Here is a 22,205-nt window from a genome sequence, read left to right on the forward strand (position 1 = left end):
TCGTAAATATAATAAAAACCCCGTATGACAGAAAATGCTGTTGGCAGGCGTGTTGTCAGCTGCTTTGACAACAAGGAAATATTTTCCATTGGAATATTCTGTTTACAAATTATGTGTTACAATTATTAGTAATTTCAGTGATTATAATAATATAATAATTATGCGACGCTGTGTTATCTGTAGAAAACAGTGAAGTGATAATATTAAAGAAGTTGCAAACCTAAAATCTGCGATTTTTTTTTCCATTCTGTGAGTGTTTTTGGAAAATATTTTTTTAACATGATACTTTGTGATTATCTAATTTGATCACTCGTTATCTCTGGTTGAATAAAATATATTAAAATCCTTGTGACTTCTATAATTTCGTCAATATTTGGAAATAAAAACGGCAGGTGCATGTGACAAGTTTGTTTGGTCGCCATTTGGTCGTGTGCGTCTGTATGTGTGTGTTGAAAGTTATTTTGCAGTTACAAGTACGTAGTTTATACGGAGTTTTCGTACAACTATGTACTCTCAGTACAGAAATACGTAGTTTATACTATGTATGTGAGTGAACTTGTATTTTTGAATGACAAGTCCTCATCAAATACATAATACATGTGTAACTATGTATTTTTCCTCCAAGAATAAGTCGTAAATACATTGTATGTCATGTGAACTATGTATTTTGGTCCCGCCGGGTTATTTCACAATAAATTACATTGATATGTATTCTATAGAAAAAATCCAGCATAAATCCATTAAATTTTCCTTGGAACCTATTATGGAAAATTCCTATGGATTTTTTAAGGAAAAATAGTGGAAAATTCCAAGGAATTTTTCGCTTGTTATTCCTATTCCGCTTTCTTTTGCAATGGGGAGTAAGCGTAGTACAAGAACGACAAGAACTAATCAACAATCCGATTCATATCAGTTACAAAGAGCTTCATAGAACTTCTTGCTATGGTCATCCGATGTTTACTGAGTTTTAATGATGTCCTGCTCCCGAATTAACTATGAAAATTTGTCATATGACATTGTCATATCGTTTCAGAATTCCTCTACTTCAGGGTAAGATTGGAAACCTCTTTCGCTAAATTAAAACAAACACATGATTCCAAGAGAATTCCTCTACAGATTTATTAACATCATTTTATACACAGAGACATTTTTTTTAAATTGAAGGTACTTTCAACACTCGTCAAAGAGATTAAAATATTTTCTCTTTTTTTTTCTAAAATATGGCATGCATTTTTCTGGGTTCAGTTAATTATAAGAAATTGTTGCTACGAAAACGAGTGGAGAATTTTCTTTGGGAAAGTAAATGAATAAAAATTCACTAGAATGGACATAGAGACACACCAAGAGACGCTAAAACAAACAGACATTCAAATATCTTGCTCCCCCCCCTTCCACAAACCACACAAAAAATCCTCCAGAAAAGGAGGGGCTGTGCCTTTCACAATCATCTTTTCTTTTTGGCGGACGGTCCACTGAAATATATGGCTCGGGATTGGTGTTTTTTTCTTTTCATCTTCAAAAGTTGATCAAAAAGGAATGGAGTGTTGCATGCACCACGTGCTTAAGGGACTGACTAGATAGTGTTTCAATTGCAGATCACAGAGGCTCCTCCAGCGGGAAGCCCCTTGGTTAACTGTGAATAGATGCTTCCTTTGGCTAAACCAGGTCGAGGACCTTTGCACAGTTCCACATTGGCTCCCTTTGGCACATACGATCGCTCAGAACGATTTTTCGGGTCACTACCCAATGCAGCCTGCTTCCTGCCTGTAGCCAAGTCTGGATTAGCCCCATTCCAGGTCACATAGTCCACTCTGTTAGATAGAAAATCAATTAGTTTCATACCGTGATCCTCAATATGGAAACATATTGACACAGAACTTCTGTGATGACATAAGCCCTAGACGCCCCTGTAGCCGATCGGCCGCAAAGTTTCACCGTGGTGTCACATAAGATTAATATTAATATTAAGAAAAGCCGGAGAGAGAGAGGTATATAGTATGCAAAATATCAAATGGAATATCACGTGTGTTAGAAAGAGTACACTCTAGTGGAGTAATACGATGAGTAAGATATTACAGTTCGTATTAATTGCTTTTTGAATCGTATTACAAGCAATTCGAGCAATTTTCCATGCGTGCCAACTATGATTCGGTCGGTTTTCGGGCGATTGTATGGCTGCCAACTTTCTACGCAGAGGGGTAATGCGAGAGAGAGGCAAGATAAAACAATTGCTATCTTTTTTTGCCATTCTCGCAGTTCAGAAAGTATTAATCTTAATATTAATTTTATATGTGACATGGTCATCACAGTAACCGTGTGAACAGACGGAATTCCCACAAGCAAGTGGTAAATTTGCTATACTAGCGCCCTCTGCAAAACTGCAAGAAACTGCCCGAACGCGTCCAAATATTTTGAATTTCAAATGGTGATTTTCCGTTGTAGGGTGAAATGTTCAATTTTGTGAAATGGTTTTGCATCTCAAAACCATTGAGAATCACTGAATTATTTATCAAGGATGTTTTTGCAGGATGTATATCCTAGCTACTTTACTTTCAGACAAAATATTCGGCAAGATTGTCTGAAAATGCGATCGGGTATTGAAAATATTTCGTCAAAAACAAGAAATATATAAAATTGTAGTCCAGAAGCTGTAATTGAAACTATAATCACAATTATTTTATAAAAACTATCCTAAGATACGCCAATTTATATTTTTCTGCTTCATATATTAATCTCTGCCTTTTATACACATTCGATTCCTGTATAATATAGCGAAGTTCTATTAAAAAATCAATTTTATGCGCTCCAGGGACTTATTTTAAGGTATTCTTCTAAAATTTAAATAATATTGAGATAAAATTTTAAATATCTAACAAAAATAATTTTAAAAAAGTAACATTTTGTATCGCAATTTGATCAACTTAATTGAAAATCAACTGCAGTAATGCCCAAAATGGCAAAAAGCTATCTCACTCGAGATAGCTTTTTGCTCCCGGAAAATTTCGAAAATTTAATTGGGAGTGTTTTTAAGCAAATAATATGTGAAAAAACATATAAGATCTATTGTAGTGATCGAAAAATTTATTTTGAAAGCAGATTTGAAACCGAATAATAATAATATAATAATTTTGAAAATATTATGGTTTTTGGATTGAATTAAATATTCATCAATAATATTTCAGAAGTGGTTTTAATAAATTGGAAAGGCAGATTCAAAACATAGGGTAAGTGTGCCAAATTTCGGCATAGTTGCATGCAAGCGTCAAAGTCACAAGTTTGAAATGTAATATTTCAAATAAAAATTGATTTTTTTTTTATTCTTTCTTCTGAAAGAGTGTTGCTTGGAACCTTGTAAAGAGTTTACCGTCTTTATTTACTCTAAAATCATTCTTAATACATTTTAAAATGAATAAAAATATAGACACAGCTTTGGTACCCTATTTCGGCCACCTTCATTCTCATAGTTCCTTTCCCTTCGGGAGTTCTTCCAATATCTTTTTCACGTCATCTCGTTTGTCGTAGCTACATTTTTTGTTCTTTTTCGCATTGTATAATTTTTAGAGTAAGTAAAAATTTGAAATTTATGGAAATTAGAGGAACAAAAAAGATGGACGAAATTGCAAGCTGGCCGGAATTAGGGACACTTACCCTATCTTTTTCAATACATCCCGTTACTAAAAAAATGTAAAGAATATAGTAATTTAGATCAAGAAATACAAAGAATAGTAAGAGCTGTCGAAGTTCACTATAATAGGAGTTAGGGTGAATGGTGGAAAGCGAGACACTTAAGAAAAAGTTCAATTTCAAATGCATTTTTAAGCCGAATAAATATATATTTTTTTCATTTTTTTTTTGCATCATGAGATTGCTTGTGAAATATTCTAACAGAATCTTAACAGTTTTTAATAGATATTTCAACCAATTAATTGGAATATTCTATCAAATTAAAAAACAACACATTTTGAAAAGATGGACAAAATTTTGAAAAGCTGGACAAAATTTTTGGAAAGCTGGACATATTGATATTAATGACAAAATATCATACGAAATATGTAGAAATTCAAATGTTGAGGGTTTTCTGTGTATACTTGCAAATTGGATAGTAATGCTAATCCCTCCTTTATGTCCGGTTAACAGTTCAGGAGCCCTAATTTCCAAGAACTTCCTGGACGTCCAACCAAAAAGAGGTTCTGTAAATTTCACAGACGCCTCGCGCTGTCCAGCAGTTACAGCTTTAAAGCAAATGAAACTTTTTAGCAGATTTGGATACTCAATCCGCCCAGGTCCTTTTCAACTTCCTTTGGGAGTTCTGTAGAGGCTCCTCTTTGTCGTTCTCCAGATGTTTTTTGCGATATTTACTATCCATTCTGTCAGAAAAAGTGGTCTTCGGAATCTGGAAATCTTTGCAGCCTTTCTCCATGAGATTTTCTCCTTATCAGCTGCTAACTGCTGTTGCAACTATTTCTCTGGATACTTGAGGATCTTAGTCTTCCTTGTGAACATGATATCACTGCACAAAACCACCAAATTCATTCACAAAATCAACGTGTCCAAGATTTCATAAAACTTGTTTTGAAAGTAACACGAAATTAAATCACTTTTCTCTCCTTTTTAACTTCAAATTATCACAAATATTTTTTATTAACCTTTTATATGGATGTATGACCTTCGATTTTCACTGCGGACTTTATAATATTTCACAAATTATGCCGAAAAATCAAACAAAACACTTTGATACGTTCCTAGCAACTTCCATAAAAAAAAACAAAAAAAAATGACAACTACCGTGTCAAGGTTATGAATTTCACGCATGCAGTTCATTTTTTAAATTCTTCTTGCAAGTCACCCTTTGAGTGTTTAATAACGACTTTTGCAGTTTTAGCTTCTCAAATAATCACAATAATAGGTTTAATAATCTTTTTATCGATAATTGAGATATTTAATTGATTTATTATCAAGTTTTTAGGGAGGTGTCTCTCATTCCACACAGCTGTGTCTCCCTTTCCAAACTGTCTCGCTTTAGGCAAATTACCCTATAGCCGGAAACCTTAGAAATTAAATTTTCGGCTATAAAATATTACTTTGAAATAAAAGAAAAAGGCTATAACTTCAGTTTACTGCGACTTTTTAGAAACATAAATTACAGTTAATTGAAAAAAAAATTGCTAGAGAAAACCTAATTTACTTCCACTACCAAAACCCTATATTTTTATGTTTATTTGCGATTTCTGCTATGTCTATGTCAGCTTTCATAGATTTTTTTTATGATAAAGTTCTGTGTAAATGTGTTTCGACTTTAGAATAATTTAAAAAAAAGTAATACTCACAGCAGAAGTTCATCATTGGGTCCTTTGGACAATGAAGAATTAGGACCTGCTGTTGCTGTACGTGAAGTTAGTGACTTGAAATCGGATTTTTTGGACACTTCAGGTTCCTCTTGAGTCTCAACAGCTCTGAAAAATTTTCATGCAAAAGTCCTCATTAGCATCCAGGAAAGTGGAAAAACTTTTTATTCACATCAGATGCAGAGTTAAAAAAAAATCACAGAAAAATTAAATGAACATCTCTAAGGGATTTATACTTCACAAAACTTATTTGTTAGTTCAATTATTCTCTAGTTAAAATTACTGGAGCTCCAAGAAGCGTGTCTATTAATCATCCAATTTGAGAAGAAATGGGAGGAAGAAAAATGTGAAAAAGAGTGAAAGTGTTGGCAATGAAAAGGTCAACATTGGCACTATGTACAAACATTCAGAGGAGGATGGATATGAAAACTTCGTCATGTCATCCTTCCTCTTGTCGAAAAAAAGAAACTATAGCAAACACACACACGCAAACACTGAACATGAAAAATGGGAAAGCAACACACTTGGGAAAAATGATTTTATCAAGGATATTTTATGAATGGATTTTGTGAATGGTTGTTTTTTTTGGAATAAATACTTTGTATGGTCATTCTTGGCCTTGGGCCTCGCCTGGCGCTTCTTCATGACATCCACACCAGCACCGGAATCCTCGGCTACCAGCACATCGTCACTGGATACCTCCTTGGTGGATGGCGATGTTGATGAGGATGATGGTGCCGTTGGTGCATCAACAACACTCTCACACTCTTGCTCTTGTGCAACATTTATTTTATTGCTTATCTCGCCGTTTTTCTTGGCCGACGAAGAAGTGCTGCTGCTTCGGCTGTATACATAATTTTAACATCATCAACACAAAAAAAGTTTTCTTTTTTTTTGCAAATGAGAAAACGGACATTTGCATCTTCCACTTTCGATTGAAACTTGGAATGATTTGATAACACAAAAAGATGTTTTTTGGAAATGCAATCACTGAGGAAATAGTAGAGAGTGCTATTAACTTATTTTCCTCATAACTTTAACACCCTTTAGGTGTAAAAATCAACATTTTTTAATGTTAATTTTACACCTTTTTAAGGGTAAAATTAACATGAAAAGGGTAACTTTAACTACAAATACACCTACAAAGGGTAATATTTACACCGATATTGGATCAATACTGCAGGGTAAAATTAACATTTCCGGAATGGTATTTTAACTTTTTCGGATTTCTCTCAGTGATGGAATATTAATATAATTCTCACAAGATAAATGAGAAAACACAACAACATGTAAGGAAAATCGGTGCTAAATTAAAGTGCTATTTCAAAGAAAAATGAACATATTTTTTCACTTTACTGTTCTCAAGTGCTTCTGCATTATCGACTTTTCTTTATGTTGGTTCTTGTCTCGTCTGTTTCACTCAGACTTCGTCATATTCTAAAACCATCAAATATTCACGACAAGGAACAATAAGGTACTAAAAGAAACATGATCATTTTTCATTAAAATAGTACTATAAATCAAGAGCTAAATTAAACAAAATAAGTACATTATGGTGCTATTCCAATATAAAAAAATCAGAAGAGAAAATCTTTCCTCTTAATATTTTTTTAGTCGTGTCTATCCTCATGTGCTACTGCATTATCGACTATTCTTTGTCCATTCCCCTTTTATGACTATTTGGTGATTTTGGAATACGATGAAGTCTGAGGAAAACAGTCGTGACAGAAACGAATAAAAAAAAGTCGATAACGCAGAATAACATGAGCACAGTCATGTACTAAAAACATGATCACGAGGAAAGATTTCTCCTTTTCATTTTTCATTGGCATGGCGCCTTTATGGCGGTAATCCAATAAAAAATGATGTTTTTTTTTTTTAAATTTTACTATTCTCAAGTGTTTCTGCACAATCGACTTTTCTTTGTATTGGTTCTTGTCACGACTGTAAGTGGTTTTAGAACACGGTGAGGACTGGGATAAAAACAGTCCAGACTGGAAGCAACACATAGAAAAATCGATAATGCAGAAGCACTTGTGAACAGTAGGGTGGAGTCTACATTTATGGGTGTTATACTCAGCGCACAATAACTTTTGTTTTGTAAACATGTTTTTGACATTTCAATGAGCGTGAGTGAGATCTAGATCTAGTCATCTCGCTCATTCTCATAGGAAATTTTGAAAACATGTTTACAAACAAAAGTTATTGTGTGCTGGTCATTATATACACTTATAGACAACGCAAAAATCTTAAGTTATTACATTACATAGATTTCGAACAATAAAAAAATGGTAATTACAACATAAACTAATAATTTTAAAACTTTTCGAAATTTGTTGTACGTAAAAACTTAAAATTTTTGCATGTTGTCCTTAAGCAAGGGCCCATCACGCCTAATAAAAAGTGAAGCTATTTCTCACTTTTCCTTGTAAAAATTTTGCAGCTATTGCACTGCGACTTAAACAAATTTCCTCTTAGTTCTTGTATTATTTCGGCGAACATTATGAAAAATGTATTTTTAGATAGCTTTTAATGCATGATTTTGAAATATATCAGACTGATAAGTCAATTCTCTTTAGGAAAAAACTTGCCAATAGTCTTCAGTACCTCTATGCAAAAACGTATGGAAAAATGAAATGTCGAGAGGCCCCTGCCATAAGTGTATAACATCCTTGAGTGTAGACTCCACCTTTAGAGTGCTAATAAAAACATGTTCATTTTCCTTGGAATAGAATCATTACTTTCATGTTTACTGAAATGTTCATCAATAAATCTCTAAAGCCCTGAATAGACTCAATATTTTCCCCGAAACTATTTAAACCCGTAAAATTTAACAGAAAAGGTTCAATAAAGATGAAATTTATGCAAAGAACCGAAAGAACTTAATCCCAAACTCCAACTGTAAATATGACAGTTTGGGCTGATTCTTTACCTCCAAATTTTACATGGTGATATTTTTTTTTGGAAATATTCCAAATTTTAACCTCAAAAATGGAACTGATTTTGACTATTTGAAATGTGTATTGTGTGTTTGTTTATAAATTATGATATAAAGATTGTGAATTTTAGTACAGTACAATATATTGCATTGCATGTTACAAATTTGAAAATACTTTGATGTGAGATGACTTTTTTTTCGAGGTTAGTTGATACATAACCTCAAATTATAGAACAACTTCTTAACCAAAATTGATGATCGTTATCACTAATTTATTTAAAATAGGCAAAAGAAAGATCATTTCTTATTCATCTAAGAAACTTTTCTTAGAAATTTGAGGTTATGAGGAATATAACCTAAAAAAATATATTCAAAATTCGAATAAACTAAAAATCTCCAAATGTAAATAAATATTTTCAAACATTTGCTCAATTAGGGCAATTATAGAATTATTTTAATGTATTTGAAGTCTTATTTTAAAAGATAAAAGATTCTAACCTCACAAAATTTCAATTATATTAACCAAATTAGAAAATGAGGTTCAATCGGTACAATGTACAATAAAATCCCTTAAATTTTCCATACAGTTTGCGATGTTTTCAATTATAAAGCGAAAATTCATTCATATTCACAAATTTTAATTTGTTAATTTCTCAGAAAAATTAAAAGTGTACCTTTTCACCATCGACTTTTTCATCGATCGACCATGTTTTCCAATGAAAAACACAATGAGGTAATTGTTGTTTATTCGATTTGTTTAACATTTATGTCATATTACTGGTTAATTTTAGTTAAATTAAGTGCTAATCTTTATTGTTAACGATACGTGAAGTCTTCAGATGAAAAAATTACCTATTTCGTGAACAGGGTTCTTCTGAAGTGTCTGCAAATGATTCAATAAGAAACCGCGGAAATATGTTTTTTGGAGAGATTTTCTTATTATTTTAAATGGGAAAGGAGAAAAGACCAGGAATAAGAACAAATCCTGCACTCAAGAGCAACTCAAGAAAGTTTTGGAAGCCTTTCGTCACAGTTTTACTTACGCTGTTTGTCTCCAATTAGAAAATTTCCCTTGTCTCCATTTGGATTAATTTGTTTCCAATAGAAGCATTTTACGCTCGCGTATTTTTTCTTGTATTTAATAAGTTTTCAAGTTATATCTAAAGAATTTTCACTAAACAGTAACATTCTAGAAGAGTCAAGGAGCAAATTTATGTAATTCTCTTCAGGAAAAATATGAACGTAATGTGTTGAATCTTCTGCCAAAGTTAAAGCATCTGGAAATGGTTTTGAATTAGGACATTTACCCTTGTTTATTAATTTATACACTTGTCTCTTAATTTAAAAAAAAAAGTTTTATAATTTACTTCGCAGTCACTTTAAGATTTTTATCATGTTCTGCTTTTGCGAGGTTAAGTTGAACATAACCTCACACATTTTTAATTTATCGATTTAAAATAAGATTTCGAGGATATCCTAAAAATAAGATATTCTAGGATACATTTTTGACCCTTTTCTCCAATGAGTTAAAACTCATTTTTGTATTTTATTGTGTTTGATATTCATTATACAGGGAGTTCCGCTCCCTGTCTTTATAAATATAAAAGATTCAGTATTTTTTTAGGTTAGAATCCACATAACCTCAAATTTTAAAATAACGTTCCGTACATCAGCTTTTCCCCAAATGTTATTGTGATTTAATTTTAAGAGAATAGAAAAGTGGAAGATGCTTTTCCTTGTGAATTTGGTGAATGAAATCAAAGAGAATGAATGTGTGTGCGTAAAAAATTCGAAATAAAACAAAATTGTGATTGCGAAGGAGATAGAAAAATGAGAATCAGCAATCCTCTTCAACTTCACAAATCCTTCATCACAAGAAATTCAAAGAGGAGAAGAAAATGTCGAAAGAATAACATGCAAATTTTTTCTTCTGTATATTGTGCAGAAAGCAAATTAAATAATTTTCTTTTTTTCCCTCCCTTTTTAAAAAGAAAGAGATTGGCAAAATTTGTCTTCAAACAAACTCAACAAGAAAGAGAGAGAGTGAGAAAAGAGTGTCTCTTAATAAAAGAAAAATAAACCTTCACCAAAATTCGCTTTAAAATTTTCGTGGGAAAAATTTATTAAGGGCATGTGTATATAGTTATTACCTTGGAGCTGAAGATGATGCTTGTACTTCGGTAACTTTCTTCTCAACTTTTGTCGCGGCGGCACTCTCAACTTTGGCATTTTTGTCATCTTCCTGCACGACAATATTGAGAATTGCCAGTGCCCTGTCCTCGGAATAATCAACACTCTCCAGAGCCATTGAAATTATCTTCTCCGGAATGTCCTTGTACTGCGACTGAAGGCGCAATTTTACTGAAAATTTGTGAATAATTATAGAAAAAATGCTACAAATTGTGCATTTTTCAAGCTTTTACATTTACTCTTCTCCTCCATGGTCTTGATCTTTGGTGGAAGTTGTGGAGGTGTTGCTCGATCAATTCTATTCTTGATCTCATTCTTTGCCTCATCCTTCTTGCGCATTGACACTTTGGGGATGGTTGTATCCTTCTTCTCATACCCCATTTGGGTCAATTCCTCTGACGCCTTCTGTACATTGTTGTCAGCATTCGCAAGGATGTCCAGCAGAAGCGTCTCTTCGGCTTTCGGATAAATACTCTTCAGGTATCTGTTGAAAAAATTATCATGTTGGATTTTCCCCCCAAAAGTCATTATTCTTAACAAAAAAATAAATAAAACACAATCCCAAAAAAACCTAAAATAAAAATCAAAGAACAAGATTCAGGAAGAGCACCTAAGCTTCATCTTTGGCGAAGAATGGGGCTTTGGTGAACTTCGGAAATTCTCTCCGAATCTCGGAGATCCATAGCTGCCACTGGTACAGCTGCCTGGTCTCAAAATTGGACTTCCAGTCCTCGAAAAATCCCTGTTAAGTGGTGGTGTCATCTGAAAGATGGCTGCACATCCAAGAGCTGTATTGTGGAAGTGACGATTGGTGGGCGGAGGCGTAGAATAGGGTCCGGGAGTTGTGATTGGATGCTTTTCCACCTGTAGAGCACTTATCACAACTGCCTCGCGATTGTAATACCTTCAAATGCGCGGTTTTTTTGTTTGTTTGTTTTGTTATATCCAAATGCAGCGTGCATTAGAGCAGAGTTGATAAACAGTTAGAGATAAGATCAAAATGCATTTACAAAGAAGAAATAATTCAAATAAAAACAGGCACTTCGCTGGGGACTCATCAATGACAAAATGCGTCATCGTGGTTCCATGGTGTAATGGTTAGCACTCTGGACTCTGAATCCAGCGATCCGAGTTCAAATCTCGGTGGAACCTTAGGCTTTTTTGTTTTTTTTTTACACGACATTTTTTTTTAATTGCCCAGTGATGCCCTTTTGAAGTCGAGCATTGTCCTACCGAAGGAGCTTTTCAAGTGACTAAAGTTTATCGATAACCCCTCTACGCAAACGCTTCTTGAGACATTTAGAGGAAGAAAATTTACTAGCTGGACTTAAATTCGCTACATGAATCACTTAACGACTAGTGGATTTTACCTGTGGCTCATATTCAATCTAGTCAATTTAGAATTATTAATCCGATATTAATTTATACCTTTGACACCGAACTAGTGCATGTTTTCTAGTAATATGGATTCCAAATATCCGGCAACGATAATTTGAATCTTTTCAAAAGATATTCACACGAGAAATATAATTTCTGAACTGCAAATACCTTTAGGGGAGGGTGGGGCAGTTAGCAAAGGTGCAGTTTTTTTTTTTTTTGTATATTTCCTTTATATTTTGAAGGAAATGGCTTAAAACTTAAAACCTTAACGTTACTAGGGGAAGTCTTTCAGGCTTCGCACATACTCAGACTTCTAACACTCCATATTTTTCCCATATTCCTTTAGTCCCTTTAGTAAATTTGATCTATTTTTTCAAGTAATGTGTGACTTAAATCTATGGTTTATTAAAGGAATATGGAAAAAAACGGAAAAAAATATGAAGTGTTTGAAGCCAAAATACGTGCGAAGTCTGGAAGAATTCCCCTGGGGCAGCAACTAAACTTCTTTAAAAAAATTACTAATTTCACAACGCTCCTCTTTTGATTTACAGTAGTGCCCCGCTATAGGCCATAGTTGGTTCCAGATTTGACACTAAAACGTTTATAACAATCTTTCAATGATCAGAAATAGTGTAGCACTGCGAAAGACGTTGTAGGGGGAGGCTTTGAACTTTCGCATACAAAAATGATGTTCAAGTTCAGTGATTTTTTCTGACTACCATGCAAACCGTATGGATTCTCCAACTATGCCAAAAAAATGTCTTACTTATAAGGTTCATAATCTCACCCCACAAAATCCCAGGAAATCCTTAGATTTTCTTCCAGAGGAAAATGAAAATTTAATGGCGATTTGTCCGATAGATCAATCAAGTTTCTAGTATCGCACACGATTCACCCCATCATTGAACAACCCATTTTCACCGTAAATTTTGCACCGGACACTAAAAGTTGCACATCATTGTTTAAAGGGAACTCTAATCTACTTGATTAAACCGTTTGTACAAGGAATAGGGTAGAGTAAGTACTTTTCGCCACCTTAAGGGTTGACACCCTTATAATTCTTACACTTTTTGTCAAAATAAAATGAAATTTTGTGTACAAGTGCTTTGAAGCATAGTCTCTCTATTGAACCAGGAGACTTCACGGGACTTTTTGAGCATCTATTTGAAAAAATACATTTTGTGCAACAATGCATGTTTTAGTACTTTTCGCCACCTTGTAAACACTTTTTCGCCACTTTTTTAAATTGAATTTTAAGAAACAGCAGCTTTCCAAAACTCCTAAAAGTACACGACACAGTACTTTTCTTATTTAACACCGATACCAGACAATTATAAGGATATTTTGAATGATTTTTTGCACATTTTTTATTTTCGATAAAAATCAATTGAAAATTATGCTTATTTCAACTAAATTCCGCAAGGTGCGCCACTTGTAAAATGCTTGGAAAAATGAGTGGTGAAAAGTACTTACACAGCCGAAACAGTAAGCCCTATTTCACCACATCCGAATTTCTTTATTTTTTTTTTTTTGGGAAAACATTATTAAAAATGATATTAGAACAAAGTTTAGTTAATAACAGATTGACTTCCAGTGAAAAAATAAATGCTGTACAGCAAAAACATAAAATTATGCAAGACAATTTCTCTGAGCGTTGACAAGTTTCTCAAGAACTCCATATTTTTTTGGTGACTGTTCACCTTCTCGAGAATTTCTAAATTGCAAATAATCTAGTCGGGGAAGCACCCGACTAGAAAATTAAATTAATTAGAAAATTAAAAACTAGGAGAAAGTGCCTGGTACTTATGCACATTAAAAATATTTAAAAATAGTTTGTTATTATTGATCAAACAAGTTGTTAATTTCTTTGATTCTAAAATTACTTCTCTAAGTAGGGGGAGTTGGGGCTACATTGAAAACGGATTTTTTCTCATATTTCTAAAAGGAATATGGACAAAACCATAATTTATTTAGATTCCCATTACATTATGTTAAAGCCCAACTTCCTTAAGAAATACAGTAGACTCTCGCAAATTCGGCTCTTTAAAGGTCGGGCTACTTTTTAATTCGGGCAGCGGTTACATTTGAAAAAAGTTTGTTGTCATTTTTCAAGTTTGATTATGATTTTCAAATGAATCAAATATGCTCAAATTTGTCATGGTTTGTCTTAGTTTTGATATGATTTTGCATTATTGAGAGATTTTCATGCAATTTACACTATATATGAGTGTGTAAACTCAATATCTATATGCCCTATATGCACATGAATAAAAAATTGTTGCATTTCAAAAAGTTTGTCGCCCGAATTTCTGTCTAATTCGGCTGACATTTCGGTCCCATATAGGGTGGAATCACCAGTTCTCGCCAGTGCCCCACTTCTCGCCACTTACATTGAAATCGCTATTTTTCGCAATTTATGAAATAAATGAGTCGCAATTTTTTTGCATTGTTTCTGCTTCTACGCATAGAATCGAAAAATAATAATTATTCGTTTTCGATTCACGATTTTGATCACTTTTTAGAGCAATATTTTAAGCAAGTGCATCGAATCCAACATCTCTTACCAAATGTACTAAGTGTCGTCAAATTTTCATCAGGCCAAAAATACCTATTTGGGTAAATAATTTGTCTATTGAATATTTAATTGCACTTGTGGAATACATAAAATTTGTATTTAGTCAATTAATATTTCATTTTATATTATTTTTGTATAAAAATGAGGCATGGCGAGAAGTGGTAATATTCTGGAATTGATTTTACCACCTGTCGCCATATCTTTTCAATAGGCGACGCTAACTTCACTTCGTACATTCTCAGTTGTCAAATCTGCATTGTTTACTTTCTGCAAAGGCCCCATAATTTGATTTCTCAAATAAAAGTGAAGAAAAATCATTTAAAGAGAGTAATAATAAAGTGATCACAAGGAAAGAGAAATGGTGAATGTATTTTTTTCATTGCATTGCCTAAAATAACCGACTGTGGTTCTTTTCAAGTGGGTGGCGAGAAGTGGTTACAAATTTTACAAAACTGGCGAAAAGTGGTAAAAAGTAGCGACGAAATGGTTATTTTTGCATTATTAATAAAAATCAGTTTTTTAAGTAGTCCAGCGTTATGTTCTAGGATTATTGTTTTCACGTATCTAGAGCCAATACATCTAAGTAACTTTGTGTCAAATTTGACTTGTAACAAGTATTCAAAAGTTATGATTAAATGAATTTAATTTTTTCCTAAACATGGCGATAGCCGGTTATTCCGCCCTACCCGAATTTGAGAGAGTCTACTGTATGCAAGAAAATAGCGTTTTCAAGGTTTTCAAAGTAGCCCCACATTGACGAAAATTTTATTTCACGTCTCAAAAGTTTTTTTTTTTTTTGCTGGAAAGCATTCATATGCGAAAATGCTTACTCGTATATTATTATTTTGTAAATTTTTATCGTCAAAATACGATTACTCAATTTGCTAATGGTTAGTAATTTTTTTTTCTAAATATGCCAATTTAAGAACCTGCACTAACATTTCAGAAAATAATTTTAAAAAAATCATGTCAAAATATTAAAGGTTCATTTCGAAATATTTGATAGTTATTAAAATAATTTAAATTTTCTCTCATAAATTCCTCATTAAAATTGTGACCTTCAGAATTCCTGGTGTAAAATGCAGAAAATCAATGATTTAAAGCAAAGTTATGCTACTCACTTCTTCAGTAGGAGACGGATGTGGGTGTCACTGACGGTGGGGAACATAGTGTTGATTTTAGCGACAGCTGCCTCCGTCTCTGCAGCTGAATTGCTGAAAGATGTCTCCTGGATGTTGTTGCGACTGAAATGGGCATTTGTCCTGGGTGTTGGAGGACGAGTGACCGGAGACATCTCCTGCGCAATCACAGAAATATTGAAAGTCATTAAAAAAAAAATGAGAGGAAATTCTATTGCAGTTGCATAATTTACAATTGAGAGAAACAGCAGAAAAAAAAACGAAAATTAAGAAAGTGGCGGGAAAAAAAGACACTCACCATTTGTTGTAGCTTGGCAGCTAGTAAGGGACTCGCGGAGTGACTGGGCACTCCAGATGCGGGCCCCTGAAATGCAGGCTGCACTGCGGGGTAATTGTTTGCAGGGTAAACATGGTAGGGAGATCCATGCAATGGCTACATTCAACAGAAGGAGAAAGATACAGAAAGTTGGTAAATCAGTTTACAGAATTTTTGCAGCTTCGGCGGTTTACATTGTTCTTTTGGGATACAGGGTGATAAAAAAGGATTTGAGTTTTTAACAATTAATAAACTATTTTCAAAAATTAACAAAATGTAGAACTTCAAAGAATAAAAGAATAAATATCAAAAGAATTATTAAATAACAAGTGCCATAAAATTATTTAGTCCTATGGCGTTCTCTGATTGGCCAATATTTTTAATGGCTTCCAGCACTAGCCAATCAGAGAACGCGATAAGATTGAAATATTTTATGGTAATTAATACTGAATTACTAAATATTAAATATGCTTAAAAATTCTCATTTTAAAAATTTTCTACAATAGAAGAAACTTTCAAGTCTAGAGAAAAGACGAAATTTTTGTCACACATTTGATAGTAAACAAGAAAAGAATATTCAAATTTTAAATAAAATATTTCTACGTAATGAAATACAAAAACTTTAGTACAGAAAAGATATTACAAGTTAAAGAGCCAACGCTTTTTACATTTTGCAAAATATTTCTAAATTGCAAACACCGAATTTCTTACAAATATTTAACCTCTTATTAATTGAAAAAGGGGCAAAACAAGTTTTCACAATTTGTGGTTATGAAAAAGTATTATGAGCGCATAAATTGATAAAGATACAGTAGACTCTCTCTCAATCGGGAATATGGGGCAAAATGTCATCCGGTTTAGCGATAGAATTTAGCGTCAAAGCCTTTGTAAATTCCACAAAAAGCGCTCAATTATAAAGGATCACGATAAAATAGGAAGAACTACAGCGAATTTGAGCGAATTAGCTTCATAATTAAACGTGAAAATTGTCAACAAAATTTGTCGCCCGATTGAAAAAGAGCCGATTGAGTGAGAGTCTACTGTACAAGTATAATAAAAAGCATGTACAAGTCATGTTTCAAATAATCAAATCTGCCTTCATAATAAACATTAGAAGTTTATACCTTCAAAAAATTACTTTTTTAGGTTATGTTCCATTAAAAAATTCTAATTTTTAAATATATATTTTCCTTTCGAACTAAAGACTTAGATCACATTTAAAATTTCAATCTAATTTCTATTTAGTTGTAGCCAAATTCTTTTATTTAGCTTACAAGTTGAAGTGTATAAAGGAAGGTTAGGTAGCACATAACCTTCAAATTGAAATTTATTCAAATAAAATAAATTTGAATCTAGGAATAAAAACCATTTTCATTATTTTTTTTATCTCTTAATCTTATTAGTTATTTGTTACATTTCATAATTTCTTTTAATCTCCTTTTTATTCTAAAAGATATCAAATTCTAACATATGAAATGTCTTTCAAAATTCTGTTTTTGAAAGTTCGGAGTAACATTTGACATTCAATCTATCTTAATTTTAAGATTTTTGGTGGAAGACCGAAAAAAACAAAATATTTGTATGGTTTTTTTTAGTTTCCTTCAGAAAAATAAGAGCCTAAAAAGTTAGACAGAAAAGAGTAAGGATGGACAACAAATTGAGATTTCTTCACAGAGAATATAGAGAATATTTCTGTGTTTTATAAAGGTTATGATCGTTATGATCAATGTAGGTTTTTAAGCAAACCTGCATAATAAGTAGAAAAATTAATTCCATGGTGAATAATTCTCCTTTTTCTCCAATGATTTTAGATACTTTTCTGTTTTTTTTTAAAATGTTGATCATAAAAAACTATAAATTTGTACCAAATTCTCTAATTAAATTTTAAGACAGGAATTTAGATAAAGCTTTTCTTTGACACTATCATCCATGTAATTCCTGAGATACTTTATTTTAGTTTCTCTGGGTTTCAATTTCATAGACGAAAAGATTTAACTTGGGATTGGATTATTAAAGATAAATGACCTCTGATGCTCTCAAAAAGCAACGAAATTGATCGCTATTTAGGATTTTGAGACCTTCGGGAACTGAGCTAAACCTCTAGTCTGGAGACCGCTTTACGCTCTGAAAATTTTTTGGGACAAATAATACAGGTTTAATTCAATTCAATTCGCTACGAGGGGTCATATTGGCTTTCTCATTTACAGTCAAGCTCCTCAAATAAGAACTCAGATATTGTCAATATTATTGAATTCAAAAATGTAAAATTTGAGGTTATGTGAAGAAAGTTTTGCATGGTGTCTGAAGTAGAACCATTTTTCTTTAGTTTTTCTTCCATACTTTCGTATTATATTAATGGTTTCAGTCAGAACGAGTGAATACTCAATCCTCAGTTTTGACTGAAACCAATAACAAAATACTCTCCATTTATTTAACAATAAACTATTTTGATATATTCTCTTCTAAAGGTATTTTTTTTAATTTAGGCTAAATGTATTATACATGAATTCTGTTACGGTTTTGAAAATGTCGTTCAAATTTTACGAGTGAGGATAATCATCTATATATACGCCCCAAACATTCATATTTGACAAACTTGACTGTACATCGACAAAATTAAATCGGAATATCAATCTAAGGGCCTTGACAGACCTGAGGATTAATCGAGAAACGGTTTATCGTAATTATATTCGAAATAATGGTTAAACATAATTTCCATTTCCATCATTTTCTACTAAGTCGTCTCGCAGCTTAAGGCGAAAGAGAAGGAGATATAAATTCATTTCATTGAATTTCTTTTTCTTCTTCTATTTTATGTAAGGCTGTCGGACTCACTCGGGTCCATATAGCCAGTCTGAATTTCACTAAATCGAAAGAGTCTGTCAGCGCAATTACTGGCCAATAATTTAAGTTTTTGTTGGAAAAAATTATATTTAACCGACAAAATTTAATTTTTCACTGAATAAACTCAAATTTCTAATTTCTATCGATCAAATTTATATTTTACTGACCAAAATTAAATATTTGCTGATAAAACTTGATTTTTTTGCTGACCAAATTCAATTTTTTTGCTTATAAAGAATTTAATAGCTCTGATACGCCTTTTAAACCAGGAAAATTTCATGAAATCTAAATTCAAATCTCTTTCTTTCCCAAAAGTTTTGCAAACTTCTCTCCTACTCATTTGTACTTAAAATTAGATTGAACTAAATTGAATTTGTCGTGACGTCCAAATAAAGAAGTAGAGTGCGAAAAATCGATATATACATTATGAAAAACGTGAGAGAAAAATAGATGTCAATTTAGATTTCATGAAATATTCCTGATCTTAAAGGTGTGCCCGAGCCTTAGTATTTTACTGATCAAATTTAATTTTGTGCTAGCCGAAATTAATGCTTTATAACCCCGGCACACCTTTTAGATCAGGAAAATTTTATAAGTCAAAATTAAAATCCCTTTATTTCTTAAAAACTTTTCATAGATCAATCCTAAAAGATGTGCCGTATGTTTAAGGTTAGTTTTTTAATGAGGAAACAGTAACCTGCTAAAATCTCGTCTGGTGATGCTTCTGAACCTGGACAATTTGAGCTACAGGATAGTTTATAAATGCTCCGGTACACCTTTTAGATCAGGAAAATTTCGTGCAATCAAAATTCACATATATTTTTTCCTCAAACCTTTTACTTATGTCTAAATTCACTTTTCATTGCTCTGATATAACTTTTAGTAGATCGAGAAAGTTTCATGTAATCGAAATTCACATCCCTTTCTTTCTCAAACATTTTGCATATATCCCAGTCTTTTGGACTCTTCTTCTTCTTTTGAACTTCATACCAAATTAAATTTTGTTCAAACGAATTTCGAGATTGAAAAAGCGAAACAAACTTATGCAAATGACAGAAAAAGGGACACGAATTTATATTTCATGAAATTATACCGACCTAAAGGGTGTGCGGAAGGCTTTAGGATTCGAAATTGAATTGAACTAAAACTACATTGAATTTGTCGTGATGTTTAATGTCCTCTAATTCTAATTCTATACACTATGAGAATTTTCTTTAAAAAATGCCTCTTTAAAGAAAATTTCCCCTATCCTTGTAGGCAGAAACGTCAGAATTTTTTTTAAAAAGGCATTTTTTGACGAAAATTGATTCTAGTATGTAGACACCATAAAAGAAGAAGAAGAGTACGAAAGAGTGGGATAAACTTAGGTAAAACTTTTGAGAAAGAAAAAAAACGTAATGGCTCCGTCACAACTTTTAGATCAGGAAAATTTTCTGAAGTCGAAATTCGAATCTTTTTCTTTCTCACGCGCTTTGCATATGACTATCTCATTCTTTCGCACTCTTCTTCTTCTTTCAAACATCACAACAAATTCAATTTAGCTCAATCCAATTTGGATCGAAAGAATGAGATAGACATATGCAAAATGTATGAGAAAGAAAGAAGTAAGAATTTTGATTTCATGAAATTTTCCTGATCTAAAAGGTGTGCCGGAGCCAGAATTCAGTCCGTGTAAAATAATGAAACACTGAGAGAAATCCGAAAGGTAAAATAACATTCCGGAAATGTCAATTTTACCTTGCAGTATTGATCCGAAAACGGTGTAAATATTATGCTTTTTAGGTGTATCATGGGTTAAAGTTACCCTTCTTCCATGTTGATTTTACCCTTAAAAGGTGTAAAATTAACATTAAAAAATATTGATATATTTTTACACCCAAAAAGTGTTAAAATTATGACGAAAAAAAGTTAATCTCAGCCTCCTTTTTTCTCGGTGAAAGCATATTTGTATTTCTTAGCCCAGTCATAACATTTTTCTCATGAATAATTTCCACTTCAAAAATATAATACAATTTGTATGGATGGCCAACAAAGAAATCCCTAAGCGATATCTTTAAAAATTCAGTGCCCCATTTGATGCTTTTTGGACAGGGAATTCCCTTGAAAATTTAACATGCCGAATTGCGCATTTTGACTCTCCTCCTCCCCAGCTTATCTGGCTTCCCATTTTCGTCATGAAGTAAATTGGGGAACATTTTGGCAATAACCTTCTTATTCATTTCTTTTGCAGGCCTGAGCTGGGAATCGTCTTTGAGGGAGAATTGGGCATAAGATTGAAAGAAGGTAAGTCTTATTTCCTGAACCACCCTATTAGTTCCACTAAATCCTCTCTTGACTTTTTATGTTATTTCAATTTTGCCCCCCAAATTATTGATTTTGGCTTTTTCCGCACTCGCACACCAACACACAAAAGGTGGAATATTCTTCCGGGAGGGGGGCTTTGGGCTTTTGAAAAGGCAGGGTGTGAAAAGTGAGATTTCCGATGGATTTTCCTAATTACTGAAGGGATTAGGGATCATCAAGGGTAGGGGGTTACCTTGGGGCTTACATAATATTACCTGCATTGGTATTGATTCCGTGGAATTTCCGTAGTTAGTAGTACCGGTGCCCGTAGACACAGATTGCCGGTGCTTTATCCGGGGATCGTCAAAAGTTGTGGTTTTAGTGATGTAGTTGATGTAGAAGCTGCAAAAACACCAAAATCACCGTGTTAGACACTTGGAGAGCACTCAGGGTTACAATATTAGGCCACACTGTGAGAGTGACTGAGGAAGGAAGTTTGTCTGCAGAAGGTGCGAAGCTCCAAATGATTCGGTTTTCTCGTTTGGTGCGCATATAACCTTGAAAAACGGAGGATGCAGTTGCCGCCAGATCGATTTTTCATCCCCCACCCGTGGACCTTTTGGAGTAAACCCCATACTCCACCTATAAATCCACCCCATAACTGGGCAGGCTCCACATTCCCTCACACTCTCTCTCCGAAGATGGGAGATTATCGATCCATTTTTCACAGCGCGCATTTCATGCCTATTAATAGCTCGCCCTAATTCCACCATTTCACTCCAGGAAATTAATTTCCCAATCAAAAAGCCTTTCTTCTACCACCAGAAACTATTGTCAAGTAAAAACCAATGATTTTTCCCAGGTATTTCCGAGGAATTTGCCAAAATAATCTAAGGAAGTGCCACAAGTGAAGAGATGTAAACAAACTTTCCAGGCACATTTTTTCACACAAATGCACCTTCGCACAATCTGAACAACTATACTTCCTGGTAGCCTGAATATTGAGGAAGGGATTAAGGTGAAATTTACTCACTAAAGTCCGGAATTTGGGTCATATTTTTCATCCCAACCGGGAGGTAGTTTGTTTGAATCACTTTGACACTCCATTTTCCCACTAAAATTGACGCTAGGAGTGCTGCAGTCGCTTTTAGTTTGTTTTCGCCACGGAGGCGCTGCGATCGCAATGAAGGAATTT

General features: G+C 33.2%; 2 protein-coding genes and 1 non-coding gene across 9 annotated transcripts in view; 2 read left to right on the forward strand and 1 right to left on the reverse strand.

Annotated features, from left to right (window-relative positions):
* The window catches only part of LOC129809806 (structural maintenance of chromosomes protein 6), a 44,647-nt gene that overhangs the window by 9,820 nt on the left and 12,622 nt on the right, over positions 1-22,205 (forward strand). For both annotated transcript variants that reach the window (XM_055859911.1, XM_055859913.1), the window contains exon 2: positions 20,958-21,010. The gene's annotated coding sequence lies outside the window, so the exon portion shown is untranslated. The remainder of the gene's footprint in view (positions 1-20,957; positions 21,011-22,205) is intronic.
* LOC129809810 (uncharacterized) lies at positions 1,091-22,145 on the reverse strand. 6 transcript variants are annotated; one of them, XM_055859919.1, is made up of 10 exons: positions 22,044-22,145; positions 21,286-21,412; positions 15,866-16,000; positions 15,550-15,725; positions 11,084-11,377; positions 10,707-10,957; positions 10,434-10,644; positions 5,944-6,189; positions 5,328-5,453; positions 1,091-1,811 (listed from the first exon to the last, which is right to left on the reverse strand). In XM_055859919.1, the coding sequence occupies exons 1-10, from the start codon at positions 22,115-22,117 to the stop codon at positions 1,586-1,588; spliced, it is 1,866 nt and encodes a 621-aa protein (XP_055715894.1). In that variant the 5' UTR covers positions 22,118-22,145; the 3' UTR covers positions 1,091-1,585. The 6 variants fall into 6 exon arrangements, with proteins under 6 accessions (XP_055715894.1, XP_055715895.1, XP_055715896.1 ...); XM_055859920.1 differs by lacking the exon at positions 15,866-16,000; XM_055859921.1 differs by lacking the exon at positions 5,944-6,189.
* Trnaq-cug (transfer RNA glutamine (anticodon CUG)) lies at positions 11,554-11,625 on the forward strand. Its single transcript has one exon. It is a non-coding gene; the product is annotated as a tRNA-Gln (tRNA).

Source organism: Phlebotomus papatasi, chromosome 1 (genome assembly GCF_024763615.1).
Source record: "Phlebotomus papatasi isolate M1 chromosome 1, Ppap_2.1, whole genome shotgun sequence".
Taxonomy (NCBI): Eukaryota; Metazoa; Arthropoda; class Insecta; order Diptera; family Psychodidae; genus Phlebotomus; species Phlebotomus papatasi.